This window comes from Geotrypetes seraphini, chromosome 9, assembly GCF_902459505.1.
Source record: "Geotrypetes seraphini chromosome 9, aGeoSer1.1, whole genome shotgun sequence".
In the NCBI taxonomy this organism is placed as follows: Eukaryota; Metazoa; Chordata; class Amphibia; order Gymnophiona; family Dermophiidae; genus Geotrypetes; species Geotrypetes seraphini.
Genome location: NC_047092.1, coordinates 74,021,680 through 74,038,292, shown reverse-complemented (window position 1 = coordinate 74,038,292; position 16,613 = coordinate 74,021,680). Strand labels below are relative to the sequence as shown.

The following is a 16,613-nucleotide window of genomic DNA, read 5'->3' as shown; positions in this document are numbered from 1 at the left end:
CACTGAGATGCCAAGGTCCGCTGAGGAATTCTGAGGTGAAGTCTGGCAAAAGGAGTCACGTGAACTGTTGAGGTCATGTGACCTAGGAGTATCCTCCTGTGTCTCGCTGAAAGAGAAGAACGGGAAAACACATTGTGACAGCTGAATTAGAGCATCCAGATGTTGTTGAGGAAGGAATGCTCTGAGTTGAATAGTGTCCAGCACAGCTCCGATAAACTGCAGATTCTGAGAGGGCTGAAGGTGGGATTTGGGAAAGTTGATTTCGAATCCCAAGCTTTGTAGGAACCACGTCGTCCGTTGGGTCGCTACAATAACCCCCTGATATGTTGAATCTTTGATGAGCCAGTTGTCCAGGTAGGGAAACACCTGAAAACCATGGTTCCTTAGAGCTGCTGCTACCACCACTAGGCACTTGGTGAACACTCTGGGGGATTATGCCAGGCCGAAGGGTAGCACTCTGTATTGATAATGCAGATTCTACTCCCGACATCTGAGGCACTGACGGGAGGCTGGATGAATGGGAATGTGAGTGTAAGCCACAGAACAAAAGCAATTGTTCTGATCTAAAAGAGGATACAGGGATGCCAGGGACAGCATGCAAAATTTTTCTTTGACCAAAAATTTGTTGAGAGCCCTGAGATCCAGGATGGGTGGCAGATCGCCCATCTTCTTCGGAACTAGGACATAACAGGAGTAAAACCCCCTGTTCTGCTGTTCCAAAGGAACTTCCTCGATGGCATGGAGATGGAGTAGAGCTTAAGCTTCCTGAAGAAGAAGGGCGGTCTGGGATGGATTGGATGGATACTCTCTTGGAGGGAGCTCTGGTAAAATCTGAGTGAAATTAAGAGAGTATCCTTCCCTGATTATGGACAGCACCCAGAGATCGGATGTAATGGACTCCCATCGATGGTAAAAATGATGGAGACAACCTCCTATGGGTGGAAAGGAGGACAGAGACAGAATGATGGAGGTTATGCTCTGTTTGAGACAGTCATAAAGGCTGAGAAGCCTTAGGTACAGCAGAAGGCTGAGGTTTATGTTGCTTCTGCTGCTGTTGTTTCTTGGTGGGTGCTCGAGTATATGGAGCCACCCTTGGAGGATAACACCTCTGGAAAGTTGAAAGAGGGCGAGAAGGTTTTGCAGGAGCTGGCTTAGGCTTTGGTCTGACGATGGAAGCAAAAGATTTTTCATGTTCAGACAACTTCTTGGTGGCGGCCTCTATGGTTTCATTAAAGAGGACATTGACTTCACAAGGAATATTAGCCAGACGATCCTGAAGATTGGGGTCCATATTGATGGTGCGAAGCCAGGCCAGGCGGCGTATCGCTACTGAGAAAGCAGTGACCCTGGAAGTAAGCTTGAAGGCATCATAAGATGACTGGAGAAGATGCAAGCAAAGTTGTGCCAAGGTAGCACCGAGCTCCAGAAACTCCACATGTCTATGTTTATCCAAGTTCTTCATAAAACTTGGAAGATGATCAATCAGGAACTTAAAATAAGTCGTGAAGATAAAATTGTAATTCAGGACTCTGGAAGCCATCATAGAATTTTGGTAAAGGCGATGGCCAAACTTGTCCATGGTCTTGCCCTCTCTTCCAGGAGGTACTGTGGCAGAGACTCTAGAAGGATGGGTTCTCTTCAATGAAGATTCCACAAGGAGGGATTGGTGAGATAGTTGTGAATTATCAAATCCATTGCAATGTAGGGTTCTATATCGTGATTCCAATTTTCCTGGAAAAGCAGGAATAGAATAAGGAGTCTCCAGATTTCGTTTGAAAGTTTGAGACAAAAGTCTGTTAAGAGGAAGCTTAAGTGACTCTGCAAGAGGCTGAGGCAGATGCATTTCTTCTAGATATTCTTTGGAGTACTTAGAACCAGCATCCAATTTGATATCCAGGTTGTCAGCCATCTGACGTAGGAAGGAGGAAAAAGACAATTGATCTGCCAGAGCTTGGCCTCGAGCAGGACTCGATGACCTCGAGACACCTCGAGTGGAGAAGGAAGGCGAAGCCTCTCTGGAGTATTGAAAACCCAAAGAATAAGCAGACTGGGAGGAGGCAATGGAAGCAGAAGAGTCCTCAGGGTCTGCAGCTGGTGACCTCGAATGAGGGGTGGAAGGCCTTGAGACAGAGGGTATAGATGGAGGTCTGGACAAGGAAGGCTTTTCTCTAGAAGAAGACCTGCGCCTCGATGGATGTCTCGATGAAGGCCTCGATTGTCAATGAGAAGACTGTTTGGAAGTAGTTCTCGTGTAAGGCTGAGGAGACTTCGCCCTATGCCTGGAAACTGGCAACACCGGTGATGATTGAATAGGGCTAGATGCTGTAGATCGAAACTCAGTAGTTTGGATCGAGGAATCTCAAAGCACTCCCAAGGACTCGACTCCTTGTCTTGAGTGTGAGGATTCCTGTCGAGATACTCACAACAACTCAACTCCTTGCATAGAGTGTGAAGATTCCAATCGAGACACTCACAAAGACTCAACTCCTTGCATAGAGTGTGTAATCTCAGCTCGAGGTGGAGGCAGAGACTCGACCTCACGGGAGACTGCTGATTGTGCAGGCTGGAGTGGAGAGAGTAGAGTCGAGGCAGGAACATATTTGCTCAATAACTGAACAAATTGCTGCTCTAACATGGTCTGGAGAGAAGCCTGCAATTGTGGATCTGAGTCTGAAACTGGACCACTTGCTGAGGCTAAAGGCTCCGAGGTGGCAGTGGAAGCATGCTTTGACTTGGATTGATGCTTGGGTAACTTGAGGACCACCGCTTAGCTATCTGACCTGAGGGATGCTCAGGGGAAGATATAGCAGGTGTACTCGAGGCTAAGACCGAACCAAATGAGGAAGGTCTGATGAGACTCGAGGTCGGAGTTGTGGAAGCAGGAGGACCCCTGATTGAAGGCTTGGCCGAGTCTGGAGTCGAGGTCGAGGGTGTAACTGAAGAGTCAATCCTGAACAGCTTATCCACTTGAACTCAATGACGTTTCAAGGCTCGAGGTTGAAGAGTAGTGCAGTGCTCGCACAAGGTCAGACTATGGTCAGGTCCGAGACAACGAAGATACCAGCGGTGTGGGTCCGTGAGAGAAATCGCACGCTGGCACTGGCTACACTTCATGAAGCCCATGACTGGCTGGGGGGACATAGGAGGGAAGATAGCCGCTGCGAAGTCGAAGCCTGCAGACTGCGGGCACACGGCCTGCCCCGCCAGTCAGTCGATGAAAAAAATAAAACTTTTTTTTTTAACCAGAAAAGAAAGAAAGAACACAGCAATTCACAAAAATAACTAACACAAACCGCGGTGAGAGACGGCACGAAGTGAACGAAGTTAAATGCAGTGTCAAAGATAGACTTCTCAGCTCCGCTGAAAACTGAGAACTGAGGAGACATGCCCTGTGCTGGGTGGGAAGGCACTCGCGCATGTGCGATGCAGCAGACTCGAAACTTCGAAGTTTTCTATAAGCAAGTCTGCTTGCGAGGTTGTCTGCATCTGGGCTCCGTGGATGACGTCACCCACATGTGAGAATAGGCTGCCTGCTTGTCCTGGGATAATGTTCTTGTACTGGACATTCATTGGGCTACTATTGTAGTATATTTTTGTCAAAAATATCTTGCTATTTTCATGAATATTGATTGTGCTTCAGGGATTAAAGGTCAAAATTCTACATAAGAAAGGAAAAATGGATGGAACTATCATACCTTGATAAATGTATAAATCAGTTATCTACTTACCGTCCCATTAAAAAATGAGGCAGTCCCATTATACAACATCCAAGTCCCATTATACAACATCCAGTGGTGATTATTCTTGGCCTATGAAGTTTTGCTCCAAAGTAACTCACAAATGCAATCACCAACAAATTTCCTGTAATTGTATAAGTAGTGGAAAAATAGAGACATATTGAGTTGAAGGACCAAAAATAATTGAAATAGATTATTTTACATATAGACACAAAACAGAGTCTGAGTTAAAATTCTATAAAGTGGTATTCTTGATCTAGTATTCTTTTCTGATAAAACAGCTCATCTGTATAATTTTTGGGAAAATGTCAATTTTCAACTATATTTATGTATTGTCTACAAAAATATTTTTACTTGTGTATTAATTGTATCTATACATATATTAGAACCTCAGTCCGCAATTCATTTTGGAGTTGTTAGACTTATTTTTTTTCTGGTTCATTGTTTTAAATTCAAGGTAGGAACAAATTTTTCTATGGGTCCTTTTGCAAAGTGTATTAGGAAGCAATTGCTTAAGAACATACAAACATAAGAATTGCCCTATTGGGTCTGACCAATGGTCTATCTAGTCCAATATCTGGTTTTCAACAGTGGCCAGTTCAAGTTACAATTACCTGGCAGAGTACTAAAATGATTTCATGCTACTTAATCCCAGGGATAAGCTGTGGATATCCCTAGATCTACCTTAATAATGATTTATGGACTTTTCCTTCAGGAATTTGTTCAAAACCATTTTAAAACCCAGTTATATTAAATGCTTTTATCAGTTGCTCCATCAAGGAGTTCCAGAACTTAACTATTCACTGAGTGAAAAAATATTTCTTGTATTTCTTTTAAAAGTATTATCATATAACTTCATGGAGTGTCCATCTTTCTACTTTTTGAAAAGGTAAAACAATTGATTCACATTTACCTGTTTCACTCAATTAAGGATTTTATAGGCTTCAATCTTATCTCCCCACAGTTGTCTCTTCTCTAAGCTGAAGAGCTCTAACCACTTTAGCTTTTCTTCATATGAGAGTCCTTCAATCTCCTTAATTATTTTGGTTTTGCTCCTCTGTAACTTTTCTTGTTTCAGCATATCTTTTTTGAGATGAGGCAACCAGAACTGCACAAAGTACTCAAGGTATGATCTCAACATGGAGCAATATAAAGGCATTATGATATTCTTTGAATTCATCTCTGCTCTTTTTTTAATAATTCCTAACATTCTGTTTTCGTCTGCTACTGCACACTGAGCAGCACTTTTAACATTAGGTTTTAAGCGGTGTAGAAATGTTTTAAATAAATAAATATTGTCCACGATGACACTCCCAGATTTTGCCTCATTTCTAACTTCCCCTTCTTCTTTAAGATTCTCAAAAGGCTTGCCCTTGTTCAACTGGAGCATTTTCTTTAGAACATTAACACATTGCATTCTATGCAGTCACAGCACAGAATTTCTTCTCTTAGCCTTGCATAACTCTATCTGCACTGCCCTGGATTGCCAACAGGTTGTTAGACTAGTATCTCTCAATCTCTCCTCAGCCTTTGATCTTGTGAATCACCTCTTTCTTCTCCATATACTGTCATCTATTGGTATCTGACACACAATTCTGTCCTGGTTGTCTAGTTATCTTAGCATTTGTACTTTTCAGCTCTCTTTTCAAAACCTTTCCTCCCCCACTTTCATGATTCCCTTTTGGCCCCTACACTTTTTAAAATCTTCCTAACTCCTCTGCTGTCATTTAAGACAATAGGTGCATTTGGCTTTGTTATGTAGATGACATTCAGGTCTTCTGCACTGTGTCTGACACCTCCTTAATAACCACTCTGAATACATGCTTCGGGTATGGTTGAAAGACAACTTGCTCTTTCTCAATGCCTCAAAATCCCAAGGATCTTTCTCCATCCTCATCAGTCTCTCCTCCTCATCCCTCATTGGATACCCTCCCCCAACCTTTCCAGAACTTCATCTGTATTATTGGGGTTCTTTTTGACTTGAAACTCAGCTTTAAGGATCAGATCAGTTCTGTCGTCCCATCGTCTGTTTTTTTGCAATGAGACGTATTCATTCATTCTGTTCCTGAAACCAGAATCCTCAGCTTCCAGAGCTCTGGGCTAACCAGTATCAAACCATAATTTGGGCTAAGAAGATTAGTTTCACCCCAGAGAGTTGAGAGATAACTCAGAAACATCCACCTTCACTAATATTACCTCTACAGAATTCCTTCGCTCCACTAATGCACTGCGATACTCAAGAAAACAGAAGGGAGGTGGGACTGGAACCAATGAAGGTAACTCAAGAGAACAAGCGCACCCTAAGTACAAATAAAAAAGCCAAAAACAGAAAACTATTACTGTTGGGGGATTCCATCATCAGAGGAACACAAGGCGAGGAGACCAAAATAGTGAAATGTCTTCCAGGATCCTCAGCTACCAGGAGTTCCAGACAAATACAGACTATAATTAAGGAAGAAACTAAGGATTTTAACACTGATGTTGTCATCCATCTGGGAACAAATGACCTGGCCAACAACTCCACACTTGCAGCACAGAAAGCTTTTTGGGAGCTTGGTGAGGGCGTGAAACCTTTTGTAAACACTTTAGCTTTTTCTGAAATACTGCCTGCATATGGAAAAGGAGAGCAAAGAGTGAAAAACACAGAGGACTTTAATAGATGGCTCAGAGCCTGGTGTCATCAAGAAGGCTTCAGGTACATAGGAGGATGGGGAAATACATGGAAGGACAAGAAGCTATATTGCACTGATGGGCTACATATTACTACAGCAGGCAAAAGAAACCTTGCAGAGAAATTTAGACAATATTTTTCTAGGCATTTAAACTAGAAGGCGGGGGGGGGGGGGGTGTATGTACGAAGGACAATTATAGAGACCACCCCTGGCAAAAGAAAATATATGATAGTAGTAAAGGCTGCAACATAAGCAATATCAGCAACTTAGTATTGCAACGGAAAGTGAAACGACACAAAAATCCATACGAAAAAGGAGATTATCGCTGAAAAATAGCTGGAAAGCGATAACCACAAATGCTCGCAGTCTAAGCAACAAAGTTTATGATCTGCAAGCCCTGATGTTAGAGGCAGATCTAGATATTGTTGCTATCACAGAGACATGGTTCAGTGAATCACATGGATGGGATGCAAACATACCGGGATATAATCTTTTTAGGAAGGACAGAGATGGTCATAAAGGTGGAGGAGTAGCTCTCTATGTCAGCCAAGCACCGATCCGAAGCTCCCCCTTAAAAGGGGAGGAGCCAATGGCGCTGAGCCGTTCGGCGCACGTCGAAGGCGCGCGTCAAAGGCGCTCGCCTTAGCGAGAGCGCCTTTGCGAAGGGCCTTCACAAAGAGCGAGTCACTACACCAGCAGCAGGCAGAGCGAGAGAGAGAGAGGACACCAGCAGCAGGCAGAGCGAGCGAGAGAGAGAGAGAGGACACCAGCAGCAGGCAGAGCGAGAGAGAGAGAGGACACCAGCAGCAGGCAGAGCGAAAGAGAGAGAAGAAACCAGCAGCAGGCAGAGCGAGAGAGAGGACACCAGCAGCAGGCAGAGCGAGAGAGAGAGGACACCAACAGCAGGCAGAGCGAGAGAGAGAGAGGACACCAGCAGCAGGCAGAGCGAGAGAGAGAGAGGACACCAACAGCAGGCAGAGCGAGAGAGAGAGAGGACATCAGCAGCAGGCAGAGCGAGAGAGAGAGAGGACACCAGCAGCAGGCAGAGCGAGAGAGAGAGAGAGAGGACACCAGCAGCAGGCAGAGCGAGAGAGAGAGGACACCAGCAGCAGAGCGAGAGAGAGGACACCAGCAGCAGGCAGAGCGAGAGAGAGGACACCAGCAGCAGACAGAGCGAGAGAGAGAGAGGACACCAGCAGCAGGCCGAGAGAGAGAGAACACACTGAGGAACTTTTGGTACGAGAAAAGAGAAATGGAGGCAGCAGGAACCCAACAAAGCTACCCAGTATACTGCATCGAGTGTCATATGTATGACTACCTCCCCTCCGGGAGGCAGGCGTACATATGCGGTCGATGTCAGGAACTGGATAGCCTGAAGAAGGAGGTCGCGAGACTGCAGGTCAAGGTCCAGGAACTGGAGGGACTCCGCACCGTAGAGGAACCGTGGGCAATTGAGGCAACTGAGGATACCACCAGAGAGAGCCACATCAACGAGCAGGTTAGAGAGCTCGAGAGATTCATCGAGGAGGCCTGCAAGATGGTGGAGGCACAGGATCACCAGCAATTCAGAAGTGAACCAACAGATGGAGGACAGAATCCACCAGATCCCAGGGGGGGAGGACCTTGCGGAGGAACTGAGGAGGCAGAGACCCATCAGAACCCGGAGGAAGGATTGGAGGATCGAGTCACTGATATGGACCTGAGACCCAAGAGGAAGCTGAGAAAAGGGAAATCTGCAATCGTAGTGGGAGACTCAATCCTGAGAGAGGTGGACAGTCATGTTGCAGGAGGCAGAGAAGACCGACTAGTGACATGTCTCCCGGGGGCGAGGACAAAGGACATCTCCGACAGAATCGAGAGAATCCTGGAGGGAGCTGAGACAGAGGAGACAGCAGTGATAATCCACGTTGGAACCAACGACGTCAGTAGAAGGAACTACAACAGGACTACACTGACTGAGCAGTTTAAGACCCTGGGGAGGAAACTGAAGCTGAGGACAAAGAAGATAGCCTTCTCAGAGATCCTGCCAGTACCGAGGGCGGATGCAAGGAGGCAGACCGAGCTGCAAGCAATAAACGGTTGGCTGAGGAGACGGTGTGAAGAGGAGGGTTTCCACTTTGTACGGAACTGGACAACTTTTTTGGGGAAGAACAAGCTCTACAGGAGGGACGGACTGCACCTGAGCACGGCTGGGACGAGGATGCTAGCACGCAATGTCCAGAGCAGCATAGACATGGCTTTAAACTGAGGAGAAGGGGAAAGCCGATAGTTGATCTGACATCGACACATCGGACTAGAGTATCAAACAAGGATACTGAACCGGGAAAAAGCGATAGAGAGATCGAGACTGAGTGGACATTTTTTGAAAAAAAAAAACAAAGACGCAATGCAGGGGATGAGCAACCTTGAAAGAGATCTGGGGGTGATGGTGGACTCAACATTGAAAGCATCGACACAGTGTGCAACAGCCTCAAAGAAAGCAAACAGAATGCTGGGTATCATTAAAAAGGGTAGCACAACCAGGACGAAGAAAGTCATCATTCCGCTGTATCGTGCAATGGTGCGTCCACATCTGGAGTACTGTGTCCAGTACTGGTCGCCGTACCTCAAGAAGGATATGGCAGTACTTGAGGGGGTCCAGAGAAGAGTGACTAAACTGATAAAAGGTATGGAAAACTTTTCATACGCTGACAAGTTGAAAATGCTGGGGCTGTTCTCCCTGGAAAAGCGGAGACTTAGAGGAGACACGATAGAAACCTTCAAAATCCTGAGGGGCATAGAGAAGGTAGACAGGGACAGATTCTTCAGACTGTGGGGAACCACAAGTACAAGGGGTCACTCGGAGAAACTGAGAGGGGACAGGTTTAGAACAAATGCTAGGAAGTTCTTTTTTACCCAGAGGGTGGTTGACACATGGAACGCGCTTCCGGAGGTTGTGATAGGCCAGAGCACATTACAGGGGTTCAAGGAAGGTTTAGATAGGTTCCTAAAGGATAAGGGGATTGAGGGGTACAGATAGAAGTAGAGGTAGGTTAGAGAAATGGTCAGGAACCACTTCACAGGTCATAGACCTGATGGGCCGCCGCGGGAGCGAACAGCTGGGTGCGATGGACCTCTGGTCTGACCCAGTGGAGGCAACTTCTTATGTTCTTAAAGATCAATATCCAAGCGACCGAAATGCAAGGGACCTGGGGAGAGGAAGAAGCTATATGGATTGCTCTGAAAAGAAAAGATGGAACTTCTATCTACATGGGTGTAGTCTACAGACCTCCGACTCAATCGCAGCAAATTGATAAGGATCTGATTGTGGATATCCAAAAGTTTGGAAGGAAAGAGGAGGTTCTGCTGTTGGGAGATTTCAACCTGCCGGATGCGGACTGGAATGTTCCGTCTGCAGAATCGGAAAGAAGTAGGGAGATTGTGGATGCCTTTCAAGAGGCTCTGCTCATACAAATGGTGGCGGAACCCACAAGGGAAAAAGCGATATTGGATCTGGTCCTCACAAATGGAGAGATATCTCTAATGTTCGAGTGGGTGCTCACCTGGGAAGTAGTGATCATCAAATGGTTTGGTTTGATATAACGGCTAAAGTGGAGAGCGGCCCGCACGATACTTAAAGTCCTAGATTTCAAACGTATGTACTTTAATGCAATGGGAAAGTACCTGAAGAAAGAGCTGTTAGGATGGGAGGACATAAGAGAAGTGGAAAGACAGTGGTCTAAGCTGAAAGGAGCGATAAAAATGGCTACGGACCTTTATGTGAAGAAAATCAATAAAAACAAGAGAAAAAGAAAGCCGATATGGTTCTCCAACCTAGTGGCTGAGAAAATAAAGGCGAAAGAGTTGGCGTTCATGAAATATAAAAAATCCCAAGAAGAGGAGAGCAGAAAGGACTACAGGGTGAAACTGAAAGAAGCCAAGAGAGAGATACGTTTGGCGAAGGCACAGGCGATAGAACAAATGGCTAAAAATGTAAAAAAGGGAGATAAAAATTTTTTCAGATATATTAGTGAAAGGAGGAAGATAAAAAATGGAATTGCTAGGCTAAAAGATGCTGAGAACAAATATGTGGAGAGTGATGAGGAGAAAGCAAATGTGCTAAACAAATACTTCTGTTCTGTGTTCACAAAAGAAAATCCTGGAGAAGGACCGAGACTGTCTGGCAAAGTTACACGAGAAAATGGAGTAGATTCTGCGCCGTTCACGGAGGAGGGTGTTTATGAGCAACTTGAAAAACTGAAAGTGGACAAAGCGATGGGACCAGACGGGATCCATCCCAGGATACTAAGGGAGCTCAGAGAGGTTCTGGCGAGTCCTATTAAAGATTTGTTCAACAAATCTCTGGAGATGGGAGTGATTCCTGGGGATTGGAGGAGAGCGGATGTGGTCCCTATTCATAAAAGTGGTCACAGGGATGAAGCAGGAAACTACAGGCCGGTGAGCCTCACTTCAGTTGTTGGAAAAATAATGGAAGTGTTGCTGAAAGAAAGGATAGTGTACTTCCTTGAATCTAATGGGTTACAGGATCTGAGGCAACATGGCTTTACAAAAGGTAAATCGTGCCAAACGAACCTGATTGAATTTTTTGATTGGGTGACCAGAGAGCTGGATCGAGGACATATGCTAGATGTAATTTACTTGGATTTCAGCAAAGCCTTTGATACAGTTTCTCATAGGAGGCTGTTGAACAAACTTGAAGGGCTGAAGTTAGGACCCAAAGTGGTGAACTGGGTCAGAAACTGGCTGTCGGCAGACGCCAGAGGGTGGTGGTTAATGGAAGTCACTCGAAGGAAGGAAAGGTGACTAGTGGAGTCCCTCAGGGTTCGGTGCTGGGGCCAATCCTGTTCAATATGTTTGTGAGTGACATTGCTGAAGGGTTAGAAGGAAAAGTGTGCCTTTTTGCAGATGATACCAAGATTTGTAACAGAGAAGACACCGAAGAGTGAGTGGAAAATATGAAAAAGGATCTGCAAAAGTTAGAGGAATGGTCTAATGCCTGGCAACTAAAATTCAATGCAAAGAAATGCAGAGTAATGCATTTAGGGATTAATAATAGGAAGGAACCGTATATGCTGGGAGGAGAGAAGCTGATATGCACGGACGGGGAGAGGGACCTTGGGGTTATAGTGTCCGAAGATCTAAAGGCGAAAAAACAGTGTGACAAGGCAGTGGCTGCAGCCAGAAGGATGCTGGGCTGTATAAAGAGAGGCGTAGTCAGTAGAAGGAAGAAGGTGTTGATGCCCCTGTACAGGTCATTGGTGAGGCCCCACTTGGAGTATTGTGTTCAGTTTTGGAGACCGTATCTGGCGAAAGACGTAAGAAGACTTGAGGCGGTCCAGAGGAGGGTGACGAAAATGATAGGAGGCTTGCGCCAGAAGACGTATGAGGAGAGACTGGAAGCCCTGAATATGTATACCCTAGAGGAAAGGAGAGACAGGGGAGATATGATTCAGACGTTCAAATACTTGAAGGGTTTTAACGTAGAACAAAATCTTTTCCAGAGAAAGGAAAATGGTAAAACCAGAGGACATAATTTGAGGTTGAGGGGTGGTAGATTCAGGGGCAATGTTAGGAAATTCTACTTTACGGAGAGGGTAGTGGATGCCTGGAATGCGCTCCCGAGAGAGGTGGTGGAGAGTAAAACTGTGACTGAGTTCAAAGAAGCGTGGGATGAACACAGAAGATTTAGAATCAGAAAATAATATTAAATATTGAACTAGGCCAGTTACTGGGCAGACTTGCACGGTCTGTGTCTTTGTATGGCCGTTTGGTGGAGGATGGGCAGGGGAGGGCTTCAATGGCTGGGAGGGTGTAGATGGCCTGGAGTAAGTCTTAACAGAGATTTCAGCAGTTGGAACCCAAGCACAGTACCGGGTAAAGCTTTGGATTCTTGCCCAGAAATAGCTAAGAAGAAAAAAAAAAAAAAATTTAAATTGAATCAGGTTGGACAGACTGGGTGGACCATTCAGGTCTTTATCTGCCATCATCTACTATGTTACTATGTTACTATGAAACAGTGTATTTAGTTCTAGACAGGCCAGATTTTTTTTTTTTTTTTTTTGGTGGTGTGGGGAGGGGGAGACGGGTTGTGTTTACTCAGTATGCACCAAGGCTGCAAGCAAAACATGGAGAAACTAATGCAGACCCTGGTGGAGGGCCAACAGCAGCAGCAGCAGTTTCTAAAAATATAGCAACAGCAAAAACAGTTTATGCAGGTGCACTTTGAACATTAACTTTTATTCCGCCATTACCTTGTGGTTCAAGGCGGATTACATTAGATAATTTCAGAAGAGATTACATAGTTGAGCGGGTTACTTTGGGGGATTTAGATACTTCCTGTGGAGTTTGTCTTGATGGATTTCTTGAATAGCAGTGGCCACAGCAGCAGCAACAACTACAGCAACAATTTTTTCAGAAGCTGATAGAATTGCAGCAGGGATCTTTGACCTAGACATCCATGGTACTACAGAGGGGCCAATATCTCCTGCAAATATACATATCCCAGTATTGCCGAAAATGACCCCGGAAGATGACACAGATCATTTTCTGGTGAATTTTGAGAGGATTGTCCCCATGGTTGGCTGTAAAGATGCAGCAGACTACATATTTGGGAAACCTGTTAACCAGCAGCAGTCAAATTGCCTTCCAAAGTGCCAACCCTGATTGCCTGGCTGCCATCCTGGAGTGGGTAGGGCGTATCCAGAATCCTATAGGCAACAATTCAGGAAAAACACTCTCCATGTAAAGGAAACTCCTTGCAGTTTTTTCTACAAGCTGAAAGATATTGGAGATAACTGCAACCAGAGGGAAAGTCCAGTGTGGAAATAGTGAATCTGGTTCTCCTGGAGCATTTCCCAGATGGTCTACCTCAGTCCACAAGACAATGGGTGAAGCAACACTCCAAACTGATGCTGGAGAGTGCCTTGGAAGAGGTAGAAATATTCCACCAAGTACAACCAGTCCCTGAACCAGAGAAGGAGAGGAGATTAGGTGGGAGTCCTGGAAGGAAAAAAGAGATGGCAGGAGTCAAGCACCCCAAGGGAGAAGAGGCCACTGTCAAGCTCAGGAACCCAGAAGGGAAGGTTGGAGCGATAGAGGCCATCTTTGCACAGAACACAATGCCCCATGTGGACATGGGGACAATAACCAACTTGCTTTAAATGTGGAGACAAGGGACATTTGGCAAGGCTGTCTCAGAATGAACAAAGAAACTCTGGATGCGAATGCTGTGGAGCCACACTCTTGTGATTTTGTGGAAGCTTCCCAGCCAGAAGGCAGGAACTTTGTGCTCCAAATTGAACTGGAAGGAAGCCCATATTAAGCACTGGTGGACTCTGGCAATGTGAGAAATCTTATTCGAAAAGGGATCCTCTCCCGATCTCAAGTGAATTATGAGTGGACCATGACTTTGTCTCGTATACAGTCAGAGAAGTTCATTTGGAGGTTGAGGTTATACTTTGACTATCTTATCCAGTTATCCTGGGCTGGGATTTTTGCCAATTACCAGCCCAGAGAAGAAGGATACATCTTTCCCTAATCTCTTTCCTTTGGAAGATCCTGATTTGTATGAAGAGAATTCCAAGCCAACCAAACCTTGCTGGCAGTGCACCTGGAGAAGCTACACAGTACCCCTAATTTAGATGAGGACTTGGGTACAGGTGAAGACACTCAGGAAAACCCTGGTCCATTAGAGAATATGGTCGAATGGAATGGGGAAGACAATTCAGGAAATTTTAAGAAGGTTCAGATGATGAGTTCCTCAGAGAGGCCTGCACCTAGGTGGTGATGGTAGATGGGAAATTAGTGGGTAATGAAGACCTTTCAAAGGTAATTACCCCATATTTTATATTAAAAGGTAATTTGGTATACAGGATGGCCAAGGGATCATTGGAAGGAGAGGAAGTGGAGCAACTGTTAGTGCTGCAACCCTATTGCAGGCACGTGATGCAGTTAGCTCATAGTCACCTGTTAGGAGGTCACATAGGGAAAGAGAAACTCAGAAGTGAACATTGGCCCAGTTTTTCTGGTAAGGCTTATACAAACAAGTCCAAGTGTATTGCCAGTCCTGCCCATTCTGCCAGAGGAGCAGCCAAACAAGGGTTCCTCCTGCCCCTCTCATACCTATGCCCATTGTTGAAATTCCATTTCAGAGAATAACTACTGGCTTTGTGGGACCCTTGGAAAAGAGTACCTGAGGCATCAAATATATTCTAGTCATCTTAGACTATGTAACTCGCTACTCAGAAGTCATTGCATTGTGTGTAACATGAAGGTCATTACAGTAGACAATGCACTATGGCAAGTCTTCCCTTGTCTGAGAATATATATTTAGCCTCCTAGTTAAGACTACATAGGAGAGAGACAATTAAGTATAAGTCAGAGAAAGTTTCCTTTAGTTTTGATTTGCCTTGTATTAAGGTAATAGCAGTGGTCAAACCTCTAATAAGCTTTACAGACTTTACCTACTAGAATTTCAATAAATAACTAGGATATAGGCATTGAAACCCCTCTACTTTAAGGAAAAAATGTAATTGTGAGGGCTCATGGAATAATAATGATATTGATCCAAAGTTACCATACATTTACAAAGATACTGTTCTTCAGCTGAAATTTATCCCCCTTGGAAACTACATACTGTCTGTATGTGAGGAATTTATTCCTCCTGTTTTGAATCCACTTAGAAATATCAGGGAAAATAGAAATTTTCTCATCAAAAAAATTAAAATTAAGAGACTTGAAAAAGAGATGCAAAAGGGCCTCTTTATCATACTGGAAAATGAAAGTCACTAAGAGAGTAGTTCTTAAAGTTACTTCCCTAACAGAACTTTCCAAAATGTTATTAATAAACTATCTGATTAAACAGATTGCGGATTGTGGATCTACAATACTCTATAAATAGTTATATAGCAAAGATAGAAGAATGGATGAGTGGTCATATCCTGTGTTTAAATTTAGGAAAAACAGAGCTGATGTTTGTAGGGAGAAGTAGGGAAGAGACGTGGCCAGAATCCTTTTGTGTGTTAAGAGGTGAGGGAAATTACAGTTTTAGGGGTTGTTTTGGACCTAGGTTTAACCATGAAATTACAGATTGTTAAGACTGTAAAAGCATGTATTGGTCAACTTCATATGCTTCATTGCCTTACACCAGGGGTGTCAAAGTCCCTCCTTGAGGGCCGCAATCCAGTTGGGTTTTCAGGATTTTCCCAATGAATATGCATGAGATTGATTAGCATACAATAAAAGCAGTGCATGCAAATAGATCTCATGCATATTCATTGGGGAAATCCTGAAAACCCGACTGGATTGCAGCCCTCGAAGAGGGACTTTGACACCCCTGCCTTAAACCAATGATCTCGACCTATGATTTTAGAACTATTGTACAAGGGATGGTTATGTTGAGGTTGGACTATCGCAATGCTCTCAACCTTGGAATTTCCAAGACAATCTATCTTGGCGTAACAAAGACCTGCCTTCAAAGACTTCAACTGATACAGAATACTGCTGCAAAACTAATCTTTGGAAAAATTAAATTTGACCATGTGTCTCCTTTGTTTCTAAACTTTCACTGGCTTCCGGTCCATCTCACGATCCATTTTAAATGTGCATGTATTACTTTTAAAATTTATTAACCTCAAGAAGCAAGGTTACTATGCAGACACCAGAGCAATGACATTCTACATAGCTGGTGTTAAAATGTGAAATGCTTTGGTGGGTCATTTGTGACAATGTATTGATCAGTTTCAATTCAAGAAACAGCTAAAAACCCAATTGTTTGTTACCACATTCGTATGACTTAACAGTTCTTTGTAAAAGAAGAGTTCTCCCCTGTTGATTTTAAGATTTTGGTTTGTTATAATTATTATGTTTGTTTTAACTCATGTGAACTGTTTAGTTCTTAAGCGGTATAGAAAAATTTTAAATAAATACATTTACCATCCATGGAGTTAGCACGCTGCATAGGCACAGGCAAATAGTAGATCTTATGTAGAGGCAGAAGGCCTAAGTCATATATCCCAATTTTTCTTTCAGAAACCTTTAAAACAAATCTTTTGAGGTTGCAGTTAACAATTTGGTAAAGTTCAGGATCCTCACGTTTAAATTTATTTATTCAATTTTCTATACCGATCTCCCAGGGGAGCTCAGAACGATTTACATGAATTTATTCAGGTACTCAAGCATTCTTTTCTGTCTGTCCCAGTGGGCT

The 16,613-nt window shown here is 44.2% G+C and overlaps 1 protein-coding gene across 3 annotated transcripts in view; it reads right to left on the bottom strand.

Annotated features, from left to right (window-relative positions):
- The window catches only part of SLCO1A2 (solute carrier organic anion transporter family member 1A2), a 192,801-nt gene that overhangs the window by 142,172 nt on the left and 34,016 nt on the right, over positions 1–16,613 (bottom strand). For all 3 annotated transcript variants that reach the window (XM_033959647.1, XM_033959649.1, XM_033959648.1), the window contains one exon: positions 3,729–3,861. In XM_033959647.1, the coding sequence (XP_033815538.1) occupies positions 3,729–3,861 (133 nt within the window). The remainder of the gene's footprint in view (positions 1–3,728; positions 3,862–16,613) is intronic.